General features: G+C 41.6%; 1 protein-coding gene across 5 annotated transcripts in view; it reads right to left on the bottom strand.

Annotated features, from left to right (window-relative positions):
* LOC147125243 (zinc finger MYM-type protein 3-like) overlaps nucleotides 1-19,424 on the bottom strand; it is a 141,488-nt gene that overhangs the window by 33,767 nt on the left and 88,297 nt on the right. For 4 of the 5 annotated variants that reach the window (XM_085999873.1, XM_085999854.1, XM_085999875.1 and 1 more), the window contains 4 exons: nucleotides 14,584-14,670; nucleotides 12,310-12,460; nucleotides 7,738-7,910; nucleotides 4,285-4,450 (listed from right to left, as the gene is read on the bottom strand). In XM_085999873.1, coding sequence (XP_085855999.1) covers nucleotides 4,285-4,450; nucleotides 7,738-7,910; nucleotides 12,310-12,460; nucleotides 14,584-14,670 — 577 coding nt within the window. The remainder of the gene's footprint in view (nucleotides 1-4,284; nucleotides 4,451-7,737; nucleotides 7,911-12,309; nucleotides 12,461-14,583; nucleotides 14,671-19,424) is intronic. The other variant, XM_085999880.1, reaches the window with a different exon arrangement.

A 19,424-nucleotide genomic window follows, 5' to 3' on the forward strand; every position in this document is an offset into this window, starting at 1 on the left:
AATTTTAATGAATAAATTTGACACTCCACAAGATTAAAATTTGTTTTTCAGGGTCAATGTTTGTTTAGCAGTCAATCTGCTGTTAAAACCCCAGTTACACCTAATCCAAAAGGGTCTAACTTTTAATGGGGTATTTTTTTTAGAAATAGTTTATGGGATGTGGGCATCACCGGCAAGACCCGCATTTATTGCCCATCCCTAATTGCCCTCGAGAAGGTGGTGGTGAGCCACCTTCTTGAATTGCTGCAGCCCGTGTGGTGAAGGTACTCAGTGCTGTTAGGTAGGGAGTTCCAGGATTTTGACCCAGCGACGATAAAGGATCGACGATATACTTCTAAGTCAGGATGGTGTGCGACTTGGAGGGTATTACCGCGCAAGAGCCAAAGTTTGTCAGTTTCCCTGATTACACGGATTGCTGGCTATGGGGAAAGGGCCACAGCACAGCCAGTGTCGGAGCAGTGAATGACTGACTGCAACTTCAGGATTTCCACGCTAGGATGTGCATGCGCTAAATCCTGAAGTTGCGGTCAGTTTCAAAGGAGTAATACAGCAAACACTGTTCATTCGCTGTTAATACCCACCACAAATTCCTGGCCTATGTAGTGTTTATCCAACATATCACATCTGCATTAACTTGTTAAGTTTCTTTAAAGGATAAAATTTTATACAAAGAACTGCAATCATTTTTTCTTCCTATTGCCAAAGTATTTTATTTCACAGCCTTCACTAATTGATCTTAATCCAATGCATCTGGATTTGGAGAATCTACCATGGTTTTGACAGCGTTATCACTACACTCATTTAGTATGTTGGTACTAATACACTCGGATGAAAGGAAGTGTAGAAAGAAAATTGCACTTAAGCCAATGTACTTCACTGCTGTGCTTTGCTGTACATTACTCGTTTGTTACTCCAAATTCATCTCAAATTGTTTCCATGACTACCACCAGTGTCATGCCTGTAACCATCAGTACTTCACTGCTCAAAATGTTCTCACGACATCACCCAACTTTGGAAGGATAAAATCCAAAATGGCACTGGTCTTTTTTCACAACTGAAGTGGGCATTATACAAAAGTGCACATGCCTTGTACTATACTTCACCAAAATCCTAGTTAATAACACTAACATACACAAAACCCTAATAATGGGATGATGTACTGTACTGTTTGGCAGGACTGATTATCAGTGTCAGTCTTAATTCAATGTCATTTCAGACCTCCTTTTTAACATTAATTTGTTTTCAAAGTTGGAGTGCAGCTGTCATCTGTTCCAAGAGTTCAGACAAAGTGGTTATCTGAACCCCTGGAGCAAGGGGCAGCTTTCTCACTCCTACTAGCCATAATTCTGTATATTGTGTGAATATAATGAAGCACAAAATAAAAACATAAATAGCATGTCCATCAGCATTTGTAAATAGAAAAGATGTGTTAACATTTTGTGGACCTTTCATTAGAAAAGTTCCGATGGAGGGTTTGTATCTGAAACATTAATTAATCTTTTCACTTTACAGACACCGACAACCTAGCTGTATTTCCAGCATTTATAGATTTTTCTTTATTTCTAGACACACATTCAGCATTACAAGATATTTATTCATTACTCTCTCAACTGCAGAGACAAACAATAAGAGGCAAAGTCCTCAGTAAATTTTTAGGAAAAGTACAATGTGGTATGGTACCCGCCATGAGTTCCTATTCTTTGCAATAGGAGCCAGGACAAAAGTAGAGGTACTAAATATAGATTCCCAGCTTTAGGGCAAGGGGAAAGGAACAGTTGAAAAACAGCCATTATTCTGTATATGCTGCACCACAATCTAGCAAACCTCGCTAGAAATGCTCATCTGTGATGACAGAGTGGAAGTTAGGCAAAGCTCTATTATTGCCCCACCAACAATCAGAACATCTTGCCAATCTTCACGAATTAATGGAGGGCTGCTGTCATCTGAGAAACCAAACTCCAGCATGAGTCGCCATCTTCAGCAAAGAAAATGAGTAAATAAGGAAGACAGGACAAAAATGTGAAAATCATTTATAAGTGTTAAAAAGTCACTAAACTAGATAGCCCAATTTTTGTTTTAACCAATCACACGGAGATCTGATTAAGGGATGCCCCCCCAGAAAAGAAGCTGCTTACTTTAACAGCTGCATGCCTTTTCAAAAGCTCTCTACTTGTACTAATGCTATGACTTTTGTGCAGTGATTAGGGAGTTGAACCAGCAATTGTGCACACTTGATGGAAAGTTCTAATTATTAAATAAAAATATTTAAAGGAGTCCTACTTCTGAAGTGTGAAATGTTAAAACCCAAGGCCCTGAAATTAGTGTGGTATAATAACAAACACAGCGCAAATGCACAAAACATCTCTCTCCACTATTTTAGCGGAGGAATTAACCAGTTTAAAATAAATGGGTTAACGCCTCTGCTGAAAGAGAGGAATTTCAGATAAGCTTGTACGTTAGTATCTCACTGCAATTTCAACTTACATGAGGTCAAAGTGTACTGAGACACTACATAAACTACAGATGTCAGCTTGGCTCAGTGGCAGCATTCTCTCCGCTGAGCCACAAGATTGAGAGTTCAAATCCCACTTCAGATTTGAGCACATAATCAGGGCCAACACTCCAGTGAAGGAATGCTGCATTGTCGGAGGTGCTGTGTTTTGGATGAAACATTAAACAGGGGCCCTGCCTGCTCACGTAAAAGATCCCTTGGCACTATTCGAAGTGCAGACGAATTCTTCTGCTGTCCTGGTCAACACTTAGCCACCAACCAGCACTGACAAACACAGATTAACTGGTCATTTATCTCATTGCACTTGTGGGACCTTGCTATGGTCAAATTAACTGCTGCTTGCCTAAAAAATAACTACATTTCAAAAACAAATTGCTTGGCTACGAAGTACTTTCGGACATCCTTAGGTTGCGAAAGGTCCTGTATAAATAAATTTCTTTTACACGGAGGTCAGGGGAGATTCACATTTTGAGGTGGAAAATTAGCATCCTCTGCAGACCAATGTTCCCTGTAAGCTGCACGGCCGGGCAGCGCTCCAGGGGTCCCGCACAGCCGAGTTTTCAATAGAAAAACCGCGCATGCACTGTAATTTGAATGAGCCGCGCAGCCCCACCCGGAAATTTTTTTACAGGGAACATTGGTGCAGACTACTAACCAAATTGATTTTCTTTCATAAAAATGATTGCAAGAATGACAACAGCATCAACAATTGTGCTTTCAATTCAACTCGAGCCGTTCAGTGCTCATTCTAAGCAGCATCATTGTGCAGCAGGGCCAAGGAAAGGTCCGCTGTACCCTCAGAAGAAATGGGCGAATGTCATAATCAATGTCCCCGTTAAGCTGCGCGGTGCAGTGCGGTCTGGAGGTCCCACGCAGCTGGCTCGCCGGCTTTTAAATGGGGAAAAACCGCACACACACGGAAATTTGAATAGACTGCACAGCCTGTTAAAAAAATTAAGGGGAACATTGGTCATCACTGAACCACTCGAGCACCTCTCTGCAGTCAGGATGATAGATCTAGTCAGGCACCTCGCCCTCTCCCCACCCCCGATTATTGGGTGTGAGGCTTTCCAAATAAGTAATGGAAGAAACAGCAGCTTTAAAAATAACTAATGACAAAGAAAAAATAATTTCATACAAGTGGATGTGCAAACAGCACACATGGATTTAGTTCTTGTGCGCAAGTGGAGGTCATGCTACCCCTTCCCCAGAAGAAGAAAATGTATGAGAGAAAATACATGGGAGTGCACAATTATAAAGGCAATAATCTGAGAGGTTCAGAACAGCAAAAGCAAAGCTGTAGCAGTTTAAGTATTTATCTGAAAAGGGAAGTTGAATTATTGGCTGTAATCATTCTTGCATTTGCCGCCTCTTCAAAACAAACATATACTGCCAAGTTTATCACGTAATTTTATTCAGTTTAGGGTCTGCTTTCATCCAGCATCCAATAGTGAGAACACTGGGTGGCAAAGCACTAGATCACTGACGTGCAATTACGCACAGAGTGAAATGAAGAATTACCTATAATGACACAATTACTGCAAGTTTACAGAGATGCACAGGTAACAGCTGATACAGCGAAGATTAGAACTCGCAAACATCAGCTAAGAATAGTCAAGCGGTCACGTCCCAATGGTTGCTGTGAAATGGCCAACAGATCAACAACTATTAATTCCGTAGTTAGCAAAGCACCATTTGGTACTGTGGTGTAATTTCTCTACTAGTTTATTACGTCCACTGCCTACAGCATGCGGCTTTCTCTACCCACTTACTGTTGAGCAGACTTTCAGGTCCCTTCTGCGTCGCTAGATTGGGCTGGTTTTGCTGACTGTAGAAGCGCAAGAGGCATTGCTGGTTGCAGAAGTGTTTAATTTCCCCGCGCCAGTGTACCGTTTCCAGAAGCTTGCCCTGACGTTTGCAGGCATGGCATCTGGCTACCTGAAGGACACAGTGAACAATTAGGAAGCAGTCACCTTCCGCACCCAAACAAACATGTTGCACAAGGCAGGTCACAGCTGTTAACACAAAGCATGGAACGAGAAAAAGGCCATTCAGTCCATCAAGCCTGCTCCTTCCACAGACCATGTACAACCTGCCCTATCACGGGCTCTACCACATTTATTTAATGACCTGAGGGAAAGTTCTGCAAAATTTCTCTCCACCCCCCAAGAAGGTTGAACATGCCTCCACAATATCTATCCACAGTCACTCAAACCTGGCCAGTTGCTCTCCGCAGATGACATTTTCATGGTCCCAGCAGCACAGGAACCACCGTGTTCCATGGAGCATTTGATGATCTCTGTCTGTACCTATCTCTATAACCTTAAATCGCATTCCTAGCCAGATACTTATCCAGCCTTTTATTCTGATGGAGTTAATCGACACCATTAACTGCTTTTGCCAGGAGTCTGTTCCACAGATCCATTACTCTGTGAGGAAGGGGGAAAAAGGTAAGATTTGTTGCCAAGTCTGAATGACAAGATGGTGACATTCAATGTCCTAATTACAACACTATCATCTGTAAGAAAATATCCGTGCCTCTGTTTAAGGCTGGCTGCGTAATCCAGGTTCAAAAATACGCCTGTGGAGAAACAGCGGAAGATAGATTTTTTTTTTTTTTAAACCGCCATGGTAGCTAATGTCAGGACAAGTAACATTACAATAGAACAGATTTTCTTGGACTATAGCACAATGAGTATTTTTTCCCCAAATTTTTCTTCCTTTTTTGATAACATAAAAAGGTTTTAAAATATATATCTCGGCACTTCATCATGGCCCACCACATGGTGCAAAAACATCGCTCGAGGTTGACCATTGCCTACTCACAAGTTTGTCCTTTGAGCTCTTCAGTCAAGCAGCAGCTCCCAGAGCTATCCCCCAGGCCACTTGCATCTTCACTGATACACTGGCATTAGAAGTGGCCTAGAAGGAACTCACCTGCTCAACCATTAAATGAAATAATTTTACAGCACAGGAGGCCATTCAGCCCAATGTTCTTGTGCCGGTTTACTTGGTCCCATTTCCCTGCCCTTGCACCGTACCTTTTTAAATTTTTCTTTTTCACTTATTTATGGACTTCCTTTTTAAAAGCCTTCCACAACTTAACCTTCAGTTAAAAAAGCCTTTGCTCTTATTGCTTTTTTTGTAATTTTAAATGTTTTCTCCCCGCCCCGTTATCAATTCACCAACCAATCATATTTTGTTCCCCGCTTACCTTATCAAACCCCTTAATTCCGTGTACACTTATCACATCTCCTGTTTCTTTAGTCCATCATCATAACTAAAGCCTCTCATCGCCGGCATCATCTCAGTGAATCACTTCTGTGTCCCCCTCCAAGGATTTGGCATCCTTCCTCAAGTAGAGCACCCAAAACTGGACACAATGTTCTAATTGCAGCTTAACCAATGATTTGTGCAGGTTTATACTCTTGTGCCTCCACTTAAAAAACCTAGGATTTTGCATACTTTTTTTAAAGCTCAAATCAACTTGTCCTTCTACTTCTAAAGATCTGTATATCTGAATTCCCAAGTCTCGCTGCTCATGTACGCCTTTTAAAGTTCTACATTTTAATGTATATTTCCTATTAGTCTTCCTTGCAAAATGTAAGATCTCTCATTATCTGCCAAATCTATTGATCTAACTATACCTTCCTGGAGTCTTCTAAACAATTTAGCCAAGCTCCCTAATGTGTCACCTACAGCTTTTGATATTGTGGCCCCTATACTCAAGTCCAGAGCTCAAATATTATATATAAATAATATATGCATCTTATATAATTTTAAGAACACTGACCTGTGGGAGACATCACTATATACAAAAAAATATACATTAGTAACTACTCTCTACTTCCTATATTTTAACTTATTATCCATGCTGACACATTTTAACACTGTGAATCTTAATTTTATAATTTTATCCAGTTCTTTGGCACAAACTCTATATCCAAAAGCTTTGAAACACTGGTCCGAGCCGCTGTTTCCTCTCGGACTTCCCTCAGCATTCTAGGATGCAAGCCAGCAGGGTCCACTTCTACTCGCACTTTTGGGTCCGATCAACTTTTTAAAAAAAGAACTACTTCACTGTCTACATTTATCCAATCTAATTGCTCCAACTCCTCCACTTGTACCTTTGCATTCCTGTGAAAGTCAAGGCAAAGTACTAATTTAGTATCTGCACCATTCCTTCATCCGCCTATTCTGTAACTTTTTTTTTAATATAAACTTGTTTATAAAATCCCTTACTATTTCTTACGCTACTGGCCAGCCTTGCTAATCCTTTTGTTTACCCGTTATAATTTCTACACTCTGCTTGATTTTAATTTTAATTTCTCTATTCATCCAAGGAACTTCAGCTATTGCTCCAGTTTCTTTATGCTCGTGGGATTATATCTAGATTGTATCCAATAACCTCCTGTTGGAGAGTTTCCCATTGTCCAACACCTGATCTTCCAATTTTCCCTCCAATTTATCTGGACTTATTCTTTACTATGTTGTTGAAAGTTACTTTATAAACCAGTCATGTACTTTTATCTTTAACTATCCTCATCAGTGTATGTCCAGGAATTTGGGGTGGGAAGAGGAACTAAGAAGGTGCAAATAAATTTATATCTTCAAGAATAATAAAGAGTGGGGTACAGTCTTGCATACCTTAGCTATGCAAAACTCTCAACACTTTGTTTTATAGTGAAAAGTACATACAGCTAACTTAACTTTAAGAATCACTCAGGAAACAGCTGCGATAACTAGAATGTTTGGATAGATGAAAAAGCTCTTCAAAAAAAGTGCAGATCACAAAAGATTAGAACAATGCCGGCATCTTAATTTCAAACCCACTGCATCACAATTATTTTTATTCATTCTTCAAACTCCATACCTTATTAGCTCCTCTGAAGACTCAGCAGTTAACGATGCCTGGTGTGGTACGAGCCACACAAAAGATGAAGGTGCCACTTTCAACCTACAGTCCGAGGTAAGTTAGCCGATTTTTTTCAGGGCAGTTATAGGGGTACTACACTTGGACATGGCACCCCTGGGCTAGGAAGGGGGAAATAAAGTCACCCACTACAATCTGTACACTCACTGAAATATTGATCACACACCTCTAGTCTACAGGTGCAAACTTTCAATTCTTTTGCCCAGGGGTGAAAGAAGAGGAGGAAAAAAAAGTAAGATGTGAGGGTGAATGCAAGAGCCAGAAAACTAATGATATGCAACTTCCTACTGACCTTGAAGTACCACAGTAAGTATTTGCTTTTGCATTCCTCCCCACAGAAATCCCATGTATTTCCATCCAGCTCTTTGGTCACTGCCCTCTGACAGGTCTGGGAACAGTAAGCACACGTGATGCAGCACAAGCCCAGGTTTTTGGTAAAGTCCTGCTTATAAAGAAGCACACAACCTGCAGACAATGCACACGAAGAAAGAAAATTAAAGTACGTCAAGAATACTGCAGCAAATCAATTACACCCACTGGCACAGAGGGAACCAAACACCTAGTTTTTGTAAGGGTAATGCTCCTTTTAAGTTATCTTTTCTCTTTTCCCCAATTAGATTTTCCTTCCAACATCCTTGCACAGAGGGTTGGTAGCCTGTTCCCAAGCTTTCAACAGCACTACACAGAACCGACAATTAGGATGTGAACAAGAGTAAAACACAGCAGTGACAAAGGATGGAGTGAACCCAGTCAATGGTTGGGTCACTACGATCGGCTCCAAAGAGACGCACCCCCGCGCCCCCCCCCCCCCCCAATCAATGCATCAGCTCCAGAACACATGGTGCTCTTTCATATTAGTGACATCACCAGAGCAGTCTGCAAACAAGACAAGACAAGCAAACATGGGATGGGAAGCACCTCCATTTGTGTGAGCAAAGACAGATCTACCTACTTGGTAGGCTTGATCCATTTGTCAAATTGATAAGCATCTACCACATACTATACAAGTGTATTCCAGCGAAATAGTTTCTGTCAAAACCATGCAATGACCATACATATTTGTACATCTTGACACTAGTAGCCAGTGCCATACATGATCTAACATAGGTCCTGGGACTTCATACGGCATGGACAAGGAAACTACGTACAGCACTGCCTACTTACAACATCATGGCACTTTCAAATAAATGGTAGCACGTGGTTTTCCTAAAACCGACCAAAATAGTTATACTGTGGGCGCGAAGGATGCTGATGAATTAATTAGACAATTTTAAAATGTAACGGTAATTTTCTTGTAGCACCTCACTTTAACAGTTTAAATTTAACTAATAACTTCATATCATGCATTGCAGCTATCATACTTCTGTATTCTAGTTCAACAATTACTGCATAAGATTAATCTGCTGCCTCTTAGACTAAGATGAGCAGAAAGATTCATAGCTAACCAAAGTGGCCCATCTAGGGTTCATCTTGGAATGATGTGGTACTGCCCCTTTAACTTGGGCAAATTAAACACCCCACATGTTTGAACCAATTTTGGTCTTTTTAGTGCAGCATTCAAGTCAGGTACATGTGTGGACGGTTGCCCAAATGGCTCAATTGATGAAGGTGTACAACGGAATCAAAAGGCACCAGGTTTCATTTGTGCCGAGTTAGCTGGTCTCATCCAGGAGCAATAGTAGAGATGCAAGAATGGGCCTCCACTCTGGGATTACGAAATGCAGGGAGGAAGAATCTTCCTGATCCTGAATGCTAGCTAATGATCTGTACTGGAAAAAGGCTCATGTGTCAACATTGAGTGAGTAAAGGATCACGTTCAGTTGGTGAATTTACCCCCACACGCAGTTGAAAGACTACCAACACTTCCTCCTCCCCCACACAGTTGAATAACTGGCCAACACTAACTCACCAACATAAATCAGAACTCCAGTCTACACAAGCTTTATTTTAAATAAATAGGGTGAGGGAGAAAACAGAGGGGTGAGTGATCACCTAAACTTTAGTCTACTTAATGTTTGAGTGAATTTTAAAAGTTAGCCTAGAAGCTACACAACCTGTAAAAAAAACAGTACTGGATTGATACTGCTGCCTACTCAGCCATTAAGGTTTCTTCTGAACCTGGGAGGTTTCAGCTCAGTAGCAGACCAGTCCAAAATACTTAACCGCATTAAAAGAAAATTCTTTACTGCAGTTCTTTTCCTCTGTGGCTAATTAAGTTATCCAACTGCAACACCATCAAACCTGTTTGCAACACACTTAGCAGAACTTGTATTACTGTGTAAAGATTTTTCTAAAAATGAAAAAAAATAAACTGAAGGAAACACTTAATAAATCATTCTATTATAGGAACAGCCCTTTGTATAGCACCTTTAACGTAGAAAGTGTCAATAGGTGGTTTAAAGGGCAGAGGGAGGTGTTTGGGGAGGGTGGGGGGGGTGGAGAAAACAATAAAGGAACAGACAAGCTATGGAGGTGCAACAAAATGGGTTTGCCAAGTTTTTTTTCCAAAAAGGTAGAGAGGAAGCCAATGGGTTTAGGGAGAGGTCTTCCGAGAGTAGGGCGGAGCTAACTAGAGACTTTGCCAATCATGGAGTGGGGGTGGGGAAGAGGATGCGATGCGTGAAAGGCCAGAGTCAGAGGATTGAAAGGCCCGGGAGGGTACAGGAGTTGAGGAATTCACAGAGATAGGGTGCAGCAAGGTCACGGACAGGGTTGAAGGCAATTATGAGGATTTAAAATTTAGCGTGTTGGGCGACTTGGAGCCAATGTAGGTCTGCAAGGATGGGTGAGGGGTGGTGAGCAGGACAAGATGCAGACAGTTGAGTTTTGGACCAGATGGAGTTTGAAGAGTGGAAAATGGGAGGACAGTGAAGAGGACTTTAGTGAAATCATGTTTACACGTGACAAAAGCATGGGAAAGGGTTTCAGCGAAGGAAGGGTTGTAGTAAGACTTTTTTTTTTAATATAAACGCAGTTAGTTGTTATAATCTGGAAGATTCAATAATAACTTTCAAATAAATACTTGAAGTGGAAAAAATTGCAGGGCTATGGGGAAAGAACAGGGAAATGGGACTAATTGGAAAGCTCTTTCAAAGAGCCAACACCAGCATGATGGGCCAAATGGCCTTGTGCTGTGTCATTCTATGATTCTATGATGAGGGCAATGCTACAGAGACAGAAAAAATCAGTGTTGGTACAGGATAGGACATAGGGTTTGAAACTAAGTTCACGGTTAAACAGGACCACAAGGCTTTGCATGGTCTGATTCAGTCTCAATGAGTGACCAGAGAAGGAGGTTGGAGTCAGTCAGTAATTCAATTCAATTTTATTTGTCATATATGCAGCAGACGTGTGTACTGCACAATGAAATGTTGATTTTTACGAGTCCTCCCAACATTGGAATAAATATGGCATAACAATGATAAAAAATACTAATACTAATAGAAGGACAGTAATCTGCTGACAGCCCCAGGTTAACGGCAGCCATCTTTGTCAAGGAGGGTGAAAAGTTTCAGTGCGGCGCCATTTTGATTCAGTGTGTAACAGAGAACATGCGCGGCCATCTTAGTACAGGAACATAGAGTGGGTGGGGCTTCAGTGCTCCCAATCGGGTCCTGGTGACCGGGACAGACAATCGACTGTGCGGGCAGGGCCAAATCTTTCCAACTGAAAAGCAAGCGGCGGCCATTGTTTGTGATACAACACACTGACAGGTGAGGATCCCTTTTTTAATAAAAGGATTGGTGAGGTTGTAAAGTGTATGTTATAGAAAGATTTACCAAAAATGTTTTATAAGTACTTTAAGTTTCATGTTTCAAGGTATTAAAATGTAGGCTGGGCCATGTCAGTGCAGGGGCCTGAGGCCGAGGCCTAGGCTTCTCCAACGGCCAGCAGCGCAACTCCAGTCCCAGGCTTCCGGCCCAGACAGGGACCAACACTGGCAAAGGGGAGAGGGTCTGCTGGCTCCCCCCCCTCCTTGAAGCAGGACAAAAGCTGGACAAAATTAATGTTAGAATATTGAGTTTTCAGAAAGAGGGTCATAACTGGGAGGCAATGTCACATTTGAGGACTTAAGAAAAAAGGAGGCTGCAGGTGGATTGATAGTTGGGAATGGTGGGTTTTTGGAGAGAGTTGATGACAGCAGTGTTGAATAGGGAGAGGGTCAGTGGCTGAGGAAAGTGAGCCATTAACAATGTCAGCTAGCATGGGGCTCAAGAGGAGTTGTTGAGTGGTTAAGAGTTGAGTGTGGAGGGGTCAAGGGAACAGGAGATGGGTCTCGTGGAAGGGATGAGCTTGAAACGGGCAGAGGGCAAGATGGAGGGAAATGATCAGAGTAATGGGCAGTTGACAGGAGGTCAGAAGCAGAGGGTGAGAAGGGGAGAAGAGAAGCTAGAGGCAGAAGCAACTGTGTGGATGTTCTCAATCTTGAAAATAAAGAAATCTATGAGCCCTTCACACTTTGTATTGGAGGTGTGGGTTTGAGGTGGTGATCAGCCATGTAGAAGAGTCTCCTCTTGGCCTGTCCATGCCCTCCAAGATGATTCTAGAGTAGTAGATGGTTTTGGCTGACAAGAACGAGGCACTGTAATGCTTCACGTGGCTATGCCAGATCTGGTACATTCAAGATTAGTGAACTAACTTGAGGGAGCAAAAATGATCACCGCCAGTGGAACGGCAGGGGTGGGAGAGAGATTTGGTGTGAATGAGGGCATTGAAATCAGAAACGAGGGAACCGGCAATTAGATCATTTAAAGATATTGTTATCTTTGGTATGGGTTTGGGAGCCTTTACCCTTTATGTCATAATGCCAAATTCTACCTTTTTTTTCTGCATGGGGTTGCTCAATTAGTTTCTGAGATCATACCTTCACTACAGAAATTCTTTTCTACTCCCGAAAACTTAATCTTCTCATGTAGTATCTTCTCCTGTTTGCAATATTCACAGATCGACACAACACCGTGCAGCCTCTTATAATCTTCACAGCATACTTTGCAACAAAACTGCCGAACACTGCCCTAAAAAAATAATAGAAAAAAAAGTAAACATCCAAGCTCAAACAAAAAAACTGCCCTCTTCTCCCATTAATTTTATATGTAGTCATTTCCCCCTTTGGTGACTTAGGAGTGACTTAGTTACTTTCTTTGCTGTTTAGAATATGAACATACAAAATATGAACATACAAAAAAAATTTTAAACAAAGTAGTCAAATCAATTTCCACTTAGCCAAAAATGGAAAAATCCATGTAAATTCATTGCCTGCTCTGAAACTCGCCTGCTGCAACAAGAGAAAGTGAGAATAGGATCAGAACAGACAACCCATTGCTGACCACTTTTTTTTTTAAATATAAAAAGTGTCCTGTATCTAGCTACGATTCATTTTCCACCTCAAGAACACCGTGTGTAGATTCAGTTTGGCTTAGTGGTAATCCTCTTTCCTGAGTCAGAAGTTCATGCTTCAAGCCCCTCTCCAGAACTTCAACAGACACCCTGGGCTGACACACATGTGCAGTACTAAGGGAATGCTGCCATTTCAGAGGTGCTCTCTTTCAGATGGATGTTGACCAGGCAGAGACTGCCTCAGTTTAAGGTGGATATAAAAGATCCTATGGCACTATTTGAACAAAAATGCTCTCCCCTTATTCTACCCAACATTTATTCCTCAACTAATGCTGTCAAAACAGATTATTTGGTTGTTTATCTGCTGTCTATGGGTCTTTGCTGTTTACAAATCGACTGCTGCATTTGCCTACAAAAACAACAGCAATATGCTAGCAAATAATTCAAAGGGTGCAGAGCGATTTGGAATGTCCCGAGGATATGAAAGGCTTTACACACACACACACACACGCAAATACAAATTTCTTCTTTCTTTTCCTCCTGCATGTTTCTCTGACGACGCTTTATCTGCAGGGGATGTACTACCAGGTCCTTTTTTTGCTGGCCAGCAGGAGACAGACATGGTTCTCTTTCCAGGATCAGGCTAGTCCTCACAGTACTGGCAGCAAGAAACATGAAACCAGATCAGCTGAACAAAGTTCATGTAAAACATAAACAAGTAGCCCAGCCTAATGACTTAATGGGTGATACTAAACTGGACAGCAAGTCCCAAGTTCGATCTCTGGCCTGTGCGGAGTTAGCTCATCTCAGTCTGCTTAGTAAAGTAATGCTGCAACTGGCCTTGGTATTCCTCGGTCTGATCTGATCTGATCTTGGGCAGGTCAAAGAAGGAATGGTCCCTGCTCCTAACTGTTCTGCAGTGACTTCTACTGGAAGAGCACACACACATCTAAGGCAGGTAACAATAAAATCAGATTAGCGGTGATGCACCACAGCAAATAACAAGCCAACCCTCACTAAGCTCACATTTGAAGAATGGCGATTTCATCCACTGGAGGACTGTGGAACTGTTCCCCACACAAACTTCTGTTTTTAGCAGAGATGGAGCATGGGGAGAAAATCAGAATTAAACTAGAAGCCAAGAGGGAAAAAAAACTAAATGGCAATTTATTTATTTTTAAAAGCTTTTGCGAATTTAAATAGGCCTCCCAATTGATATTTTTTTTTTTTTTACAAATTATGTAAACGGAAGCCAAAAAACTGCTGCATTTTACCCTTGCTTTAATGAATGGGTTGGAGGATATCACAAGCAAGCAGTGAGTGGGGATTTCACAAGAGAGAGTGGGAACTAAATACAGAGCCACAGTATTGCAAGAGCAGTTTGGGACATAACTTGCATTCTATATTTCCAATTAAACGTAATAACGTTTGTCATAGCATGTTTGCACTGTACCTATTTGTACTATTTTGATGGCTACTCTCATCATGGAGGCCCATACTTACTTATTTAGTTCTCAATTTCTTTGCAGGCTATTCTGCCACCCTTCCCCCATCCCGTTTCATGTTTTACACCAGAACACTTAAATTTTAATCTCTCTCTTTTGTAGTAAAAATGAAAGCCTTTCCACCATGACTCTTATGAATGAACATTTGGCAAGATGAAACTTGGCCCATCAGAATACAACTACCAAAAAAAATAATAAAACGCAGGAGAGGGGGAGCAATTACCATCTAAATCTCCACTCACTCCTCCAGCACTAAGCACATATGGAGTGCATGAACGAATCATCAATACCCTTACCTGCCAGTCCAGTATTTCCGGTTTCCCATTGAAGATATTGTGGCAGTACGTGCAGTTAAGTTGTATGCTGCCTTCAGGGCTGGATTGCTGCAAAGACAATTTTTTAAAATTAACAGAAAAATAAAGTAACCAGGAATGAATACTCTGAGGGATGGTATTTATGAACCATATGTCTGGTACATGGCAGCTTCGAGTCAAACATTAAGGATTTAAACAAACCTGAATTTCATCTCTTAAGCAAGCATCACATGGTCCTCTGAATTTCAATGATCATGGCCATTGAAACAATAATGCTCTTATTTTAACACTGTCAAATGTACACGACAATAGAAGGGAATGACATGAAGGCTCCAAATGCACCCCACCTCCAAATATCAGTCAAAACAAACATTGCTCTGAATTGCATTGCCACCACAGCAAGCAGTAAATTTACACCACTTCATCCAAAACTGGCCCATTTCCCTTCAGAAAATAAACTGGTGATTCTGCCACAGTTCTATGCAGCTCAGAACATTTTAAATTGTGGCGTTTTATAAAACATCATTTTTTTTTTCATTTTTTTTTATAAAAAGAGTCAATAGTAAATCACAAGAAATTACACAATTTGTAACTTTAACAGAAGACAACCAAGTCAGTATTTCCAGCAAGCTGTTAGATAAACTGTGGGGGTGATGGTTACATTGAGTTTATTTATTTATTTATTTATTTATTTTTTTAAAAAAAAGTCCAAAGATCCAGCATTCTTTGTAAGAAGTCCTGACTGGAGTTTGACACAACCACTAAATGAACACCATGACCTGGAATTGGGGTATCAAACATATCACCTGTGGTGCGTATCCAGCCCGCAGAACAGTTTAGTTCACTGTCCTGCACTTAAGGTTGCCGAGTCTATCAGAATAGGAAACAAAGCTCCCAGGCTCTGCTTCTAACCGTCCAGAAGAACTGCACCTTTTAAATTTCATGCCACAATGCTGATTTCAGGCGGCCAACAGCAACAGCTAAAAACAGTGATGACCAATAAGACTGCGTTCATGCCGTTGCCGATTAGGTGCAGGCCCCTGCACCCTGAAATTGGATTACATTGCGCCCCTTTTATGCCCTAAAAAAAGACAAAACGCATACCAGTTTTTATACCAGTGTGCCCAATTAACGTTTGCTAAATGTGGCCCACACCAACTGCCAGGATGTCGGATCAGGCCCACCATGTAAAATTAGTTTGACACCCCTGAGCTAACATTTGCTGACTGCGGTTCCTTTAGCTGGGCATGGTCAAAGTTCAATAACCAGAAAGAGAAAGTGTATACAGACAGAAGGTTGCAAGTTTCAAACCTAGCACGCTGGGGCACCTACTTCAAAGAAACATAGAAGATAGGAGCAGGAGTAGGCCATTCGGCCTCTCGAGCCTGCTCCGCCATTTAATGAGATCACAGCTGATCATCCAAATTCAGTACCGTGTCCCTGCTTTCTCCCCATATCACTTGATCCTCTTAGCCTTAAGAAATATATCCAACTCCTTCTTGAATATATTTAAAGAATTGACTCAACTGCTTTTTGTGGTAGAGAATTCCACAGGTTCACCACTCTCGGTGAAGAAATTCCTCATCTCAGTCCTATATGGCTTACTCCTTAGACTGAGACCCCTGGTTCTGGACTCCCTCGCCATCAGGAACATCCTTCCTGCATCTAGTCTGTCTAGTCCTGTTAGAATGTTATAAGTTTCAATGAGATCCCCTCTCATTCTTCTAAACTCCAGCGAATATAAGCCCAATCGACCCAATCTCTCCTCATACGTCATTCCTGCCATCCCAGGTATCAGTCTGGTGAATCTTCGCTGTACTCCCTCCATGGCAAGAACATCCTTCCTCAGATAAGGCGACCAAAACTGCAGCCAATACTCAAGATGTGGTCTCATCAAGGCCCTGTACAACTGCAGCAAGACATCCTTGTTCCTGTACTCGAATCCTCTCACTATGAAGGCCAACATACCATTTGCCTCCTTAACCGCCTGCTGCACCTGCATGCTTACCTTCAGCGACTGGTGCACAAGGACACCCAGGTCTCGTTGCACTGCCCCTTCTCCCAATCTATTGCCGTTCAGATAATAATCTGCCTTTCTGTTTTTGCCACCAAAGTGGATAACCTCGCATTTATCCACATTATACTGCATCTGCCCAATCACCCAACCTGTCCAGATCATACTGGAATTTCTTGGCATCCTCCTCACAGCACACACGCCCACCCAGCTTTGTGTCGTCTGCAAACTTGGAGATATTACATCTAGTTCCCGCGTTTAGATCATTAATATATAGTGTGAATAGCTGGGGTCCTAGCACCGATCCCTGCGGTACCCCACTAGTCACTGCTTGCCACTTGGAAAAAGACCCATTTATTCCAACTCTTTGCTTCCTGTCTGCCAACCAGTTCTCTATCCAAGTCAGTACCTTACCCCCAATCCCATGTGCTTTAACTTTACATGCTAATTTCTTATGTGGGACCTTATCGAAAGCCTTCTGAAAGTCCAAATACACCACATCCACTGGTTCTCCCTTATCTATTTTACCAGTTACATCCTCAAAAATTCCAGTAGATTAGTCGAGCACGATTTACCTTTTGTAAATCCATGTTGACTTTGTCCGATCCTGTCACTGTTTTCCAAGTGCTCTGCTATTGCATCTTTTATAAAGGACTCTAGTATTTTCCCCACTACCGATGTCAGGCTTACCGGTCTATAATTCTCCGTTTTCTCTATACCACCTTTTTTAAATCGTGGGGTTACATTAGCTATCCTCCAATCCATGGGAACTGTTCCAGAGTCTATAGAATTTTGGAAGATGACCAGCAATGCATCTACTATTTCTAGGACCACTTCCTTAAGTACCCTAGGATGTAGATTATCAGGCCCTAGGGATTTATCGGCCTTCAATCCCGTCAATTTCCCTAACACCATTTCACTACAAATACCAATTTCATTCAGTTCCTCCCTTCAATCCAAACCAGCACAAGCATCCCATGCAAGAAACCTCAAAACCGAAACTACCAGTGTGACATTTATATGCTTTGCTGCTAACCAATGTTCCATCTAATTTTTTTTGGCCCATTCAAAAATCCAAGCACGCGTGTTTTTTTGCATTTAACGGCTGGTGAGCCGGCTGTACGGGAGCTCCAGACCGCTGCGTGGCCACGCAGCTTAGAGAACATTGCTGCTAACTACCTCCCTGAAACCTGCAGTCTACTTTATCACCCCTTCTTCCCTCACACTTCCTCCTTCTCCCTCGTTCCTCTTCATCATAGTCAACAGTGATGCTCTACCATACTCGACACATCCCAAGCAACAGCACCCAGCTTCTTCTCTGCCAGAGGCCAGCAATGCAGCTAAGACTAGGCCTGCAAGATCAGAAGTATTCTTCCTTTTCCATTCCTTCACCAGCTTAACAGCCAAGCGCGTACAGCATATCACACCACCTAACATGGAATTGTTTCTCATCTAAAGCCAACTTGATTACACACTCTAACTAATCCAAAACACATTGGCCCAGATTTTGCAGTCAGCGGCAAACAAATGGCACTAGCTGTTCATTACACTTGCCCACAGACTTTCTATGGGCTTTTGCACCGGAACTTGAAGTGGTTAGAAGTCCAATACCACGTGGTGTCCTCTAAAGGGATCTGGGATGTGTGTGAACAGGGCAAGCAAATCTATCTGAGCAACTCCTGCACTGCAGCAGAGCTATACCCCAGATCAGTTCTGATGAAAGATCAACCTGAAACGTTAACTCTGTTTCGCTCTCCACAGATGCTGTCTGACTTGAGTATTTCCACCATTTTCTATTTTTATTTAAGCAACTGTGTATCTCCTTAACCAATCAGATTGAAGAATTCTGACAGAGAGTCTGAACCAGGAAGAATAAGTTAGAATAGTTAATTCAATGCCAAATCATGTACAGAAGCAAAATAAAGAGGGATGGAAAGATGGGGCTAAGATGGAGAGATAAATGAGAAAAAGTAAAACCAATTATTTTTCAATTACAGGTAGACTATCCCTTATCCGCAATTCCGAAATTCGAAAACCTCTGAAAACCGAAAGTTTTTTCGTGGAGCGTAACTAGAGTATTTATGGTCTATATTTATCCCACTATTTAATTTACCAAATTATTACTGTACAAATAAACTGTAATACTATTTATAGTCTTTATTTATCCCACTCAGTGTGAATATTCATAAGGTTCGCTGCAGAAATATTAATGTGTTTGCTTACAGGGTGCTGCCCAGACCCCCGCTAGGGTGTTACATACTGATTCTGAATACCATTCTGAAATCCGAAAAATTCCGAAAAACATCTGGTCCCAAGGGTTTCGGATAAGGGATAGTGCACCTGTATTTTAAATTTCCAACATTAAAATCTGAAGGAATGAGACTGCACAATTGTTAGTTAATTTTTAGTGTCAGAGGTGTTATTTGGGAGTAATTAAGCTATTAAAAATTCACTTACACTTGAATGGACTAGCCGTAACTTTTTCTGGCATTGTTAGTATGCACCTATCACGGAAGTACCCCAATTTCACACTCTTCCATGAATTTGAATGCTGAGTCTCTGCGCGATACTGTTAGTGAAAATTCTGGAGGCGCAGAGCAACTCTGATAATTTCCTGATTTACGTGTTTAACTGCGCATGTGCGTCGTTGGAAGCTGCTGTCCAATTTACCCTCAGTAAAAAATGTTGTCTTATAATACTCCTGTGAAGCGCCTTGGGAAGTTTTACGACGTTAAAGGCGCTATATAAATACAAGTAGTTGTTGTTGTTAATATTGGCGAGTGCTGATAGTCTCACCGTTAACCGCAAA

The sequence above is a fragment of the Somniosus microcephalus genome, chromosome 1 (assembly GCF_052327205.1).
Source record: "Somniosus microcephalus isolate GS21.2 chromosome 1, FLI_Smic_1.0, whole genome shotgun sequence".
Taxonomy (NCBI): domain Eukaryota; kingdom Metazoa; phylum Chordata; class Chondrichthyes; order Squaliformes; family Somniosidae; genus Somniosus; species Somniosus microcephalus.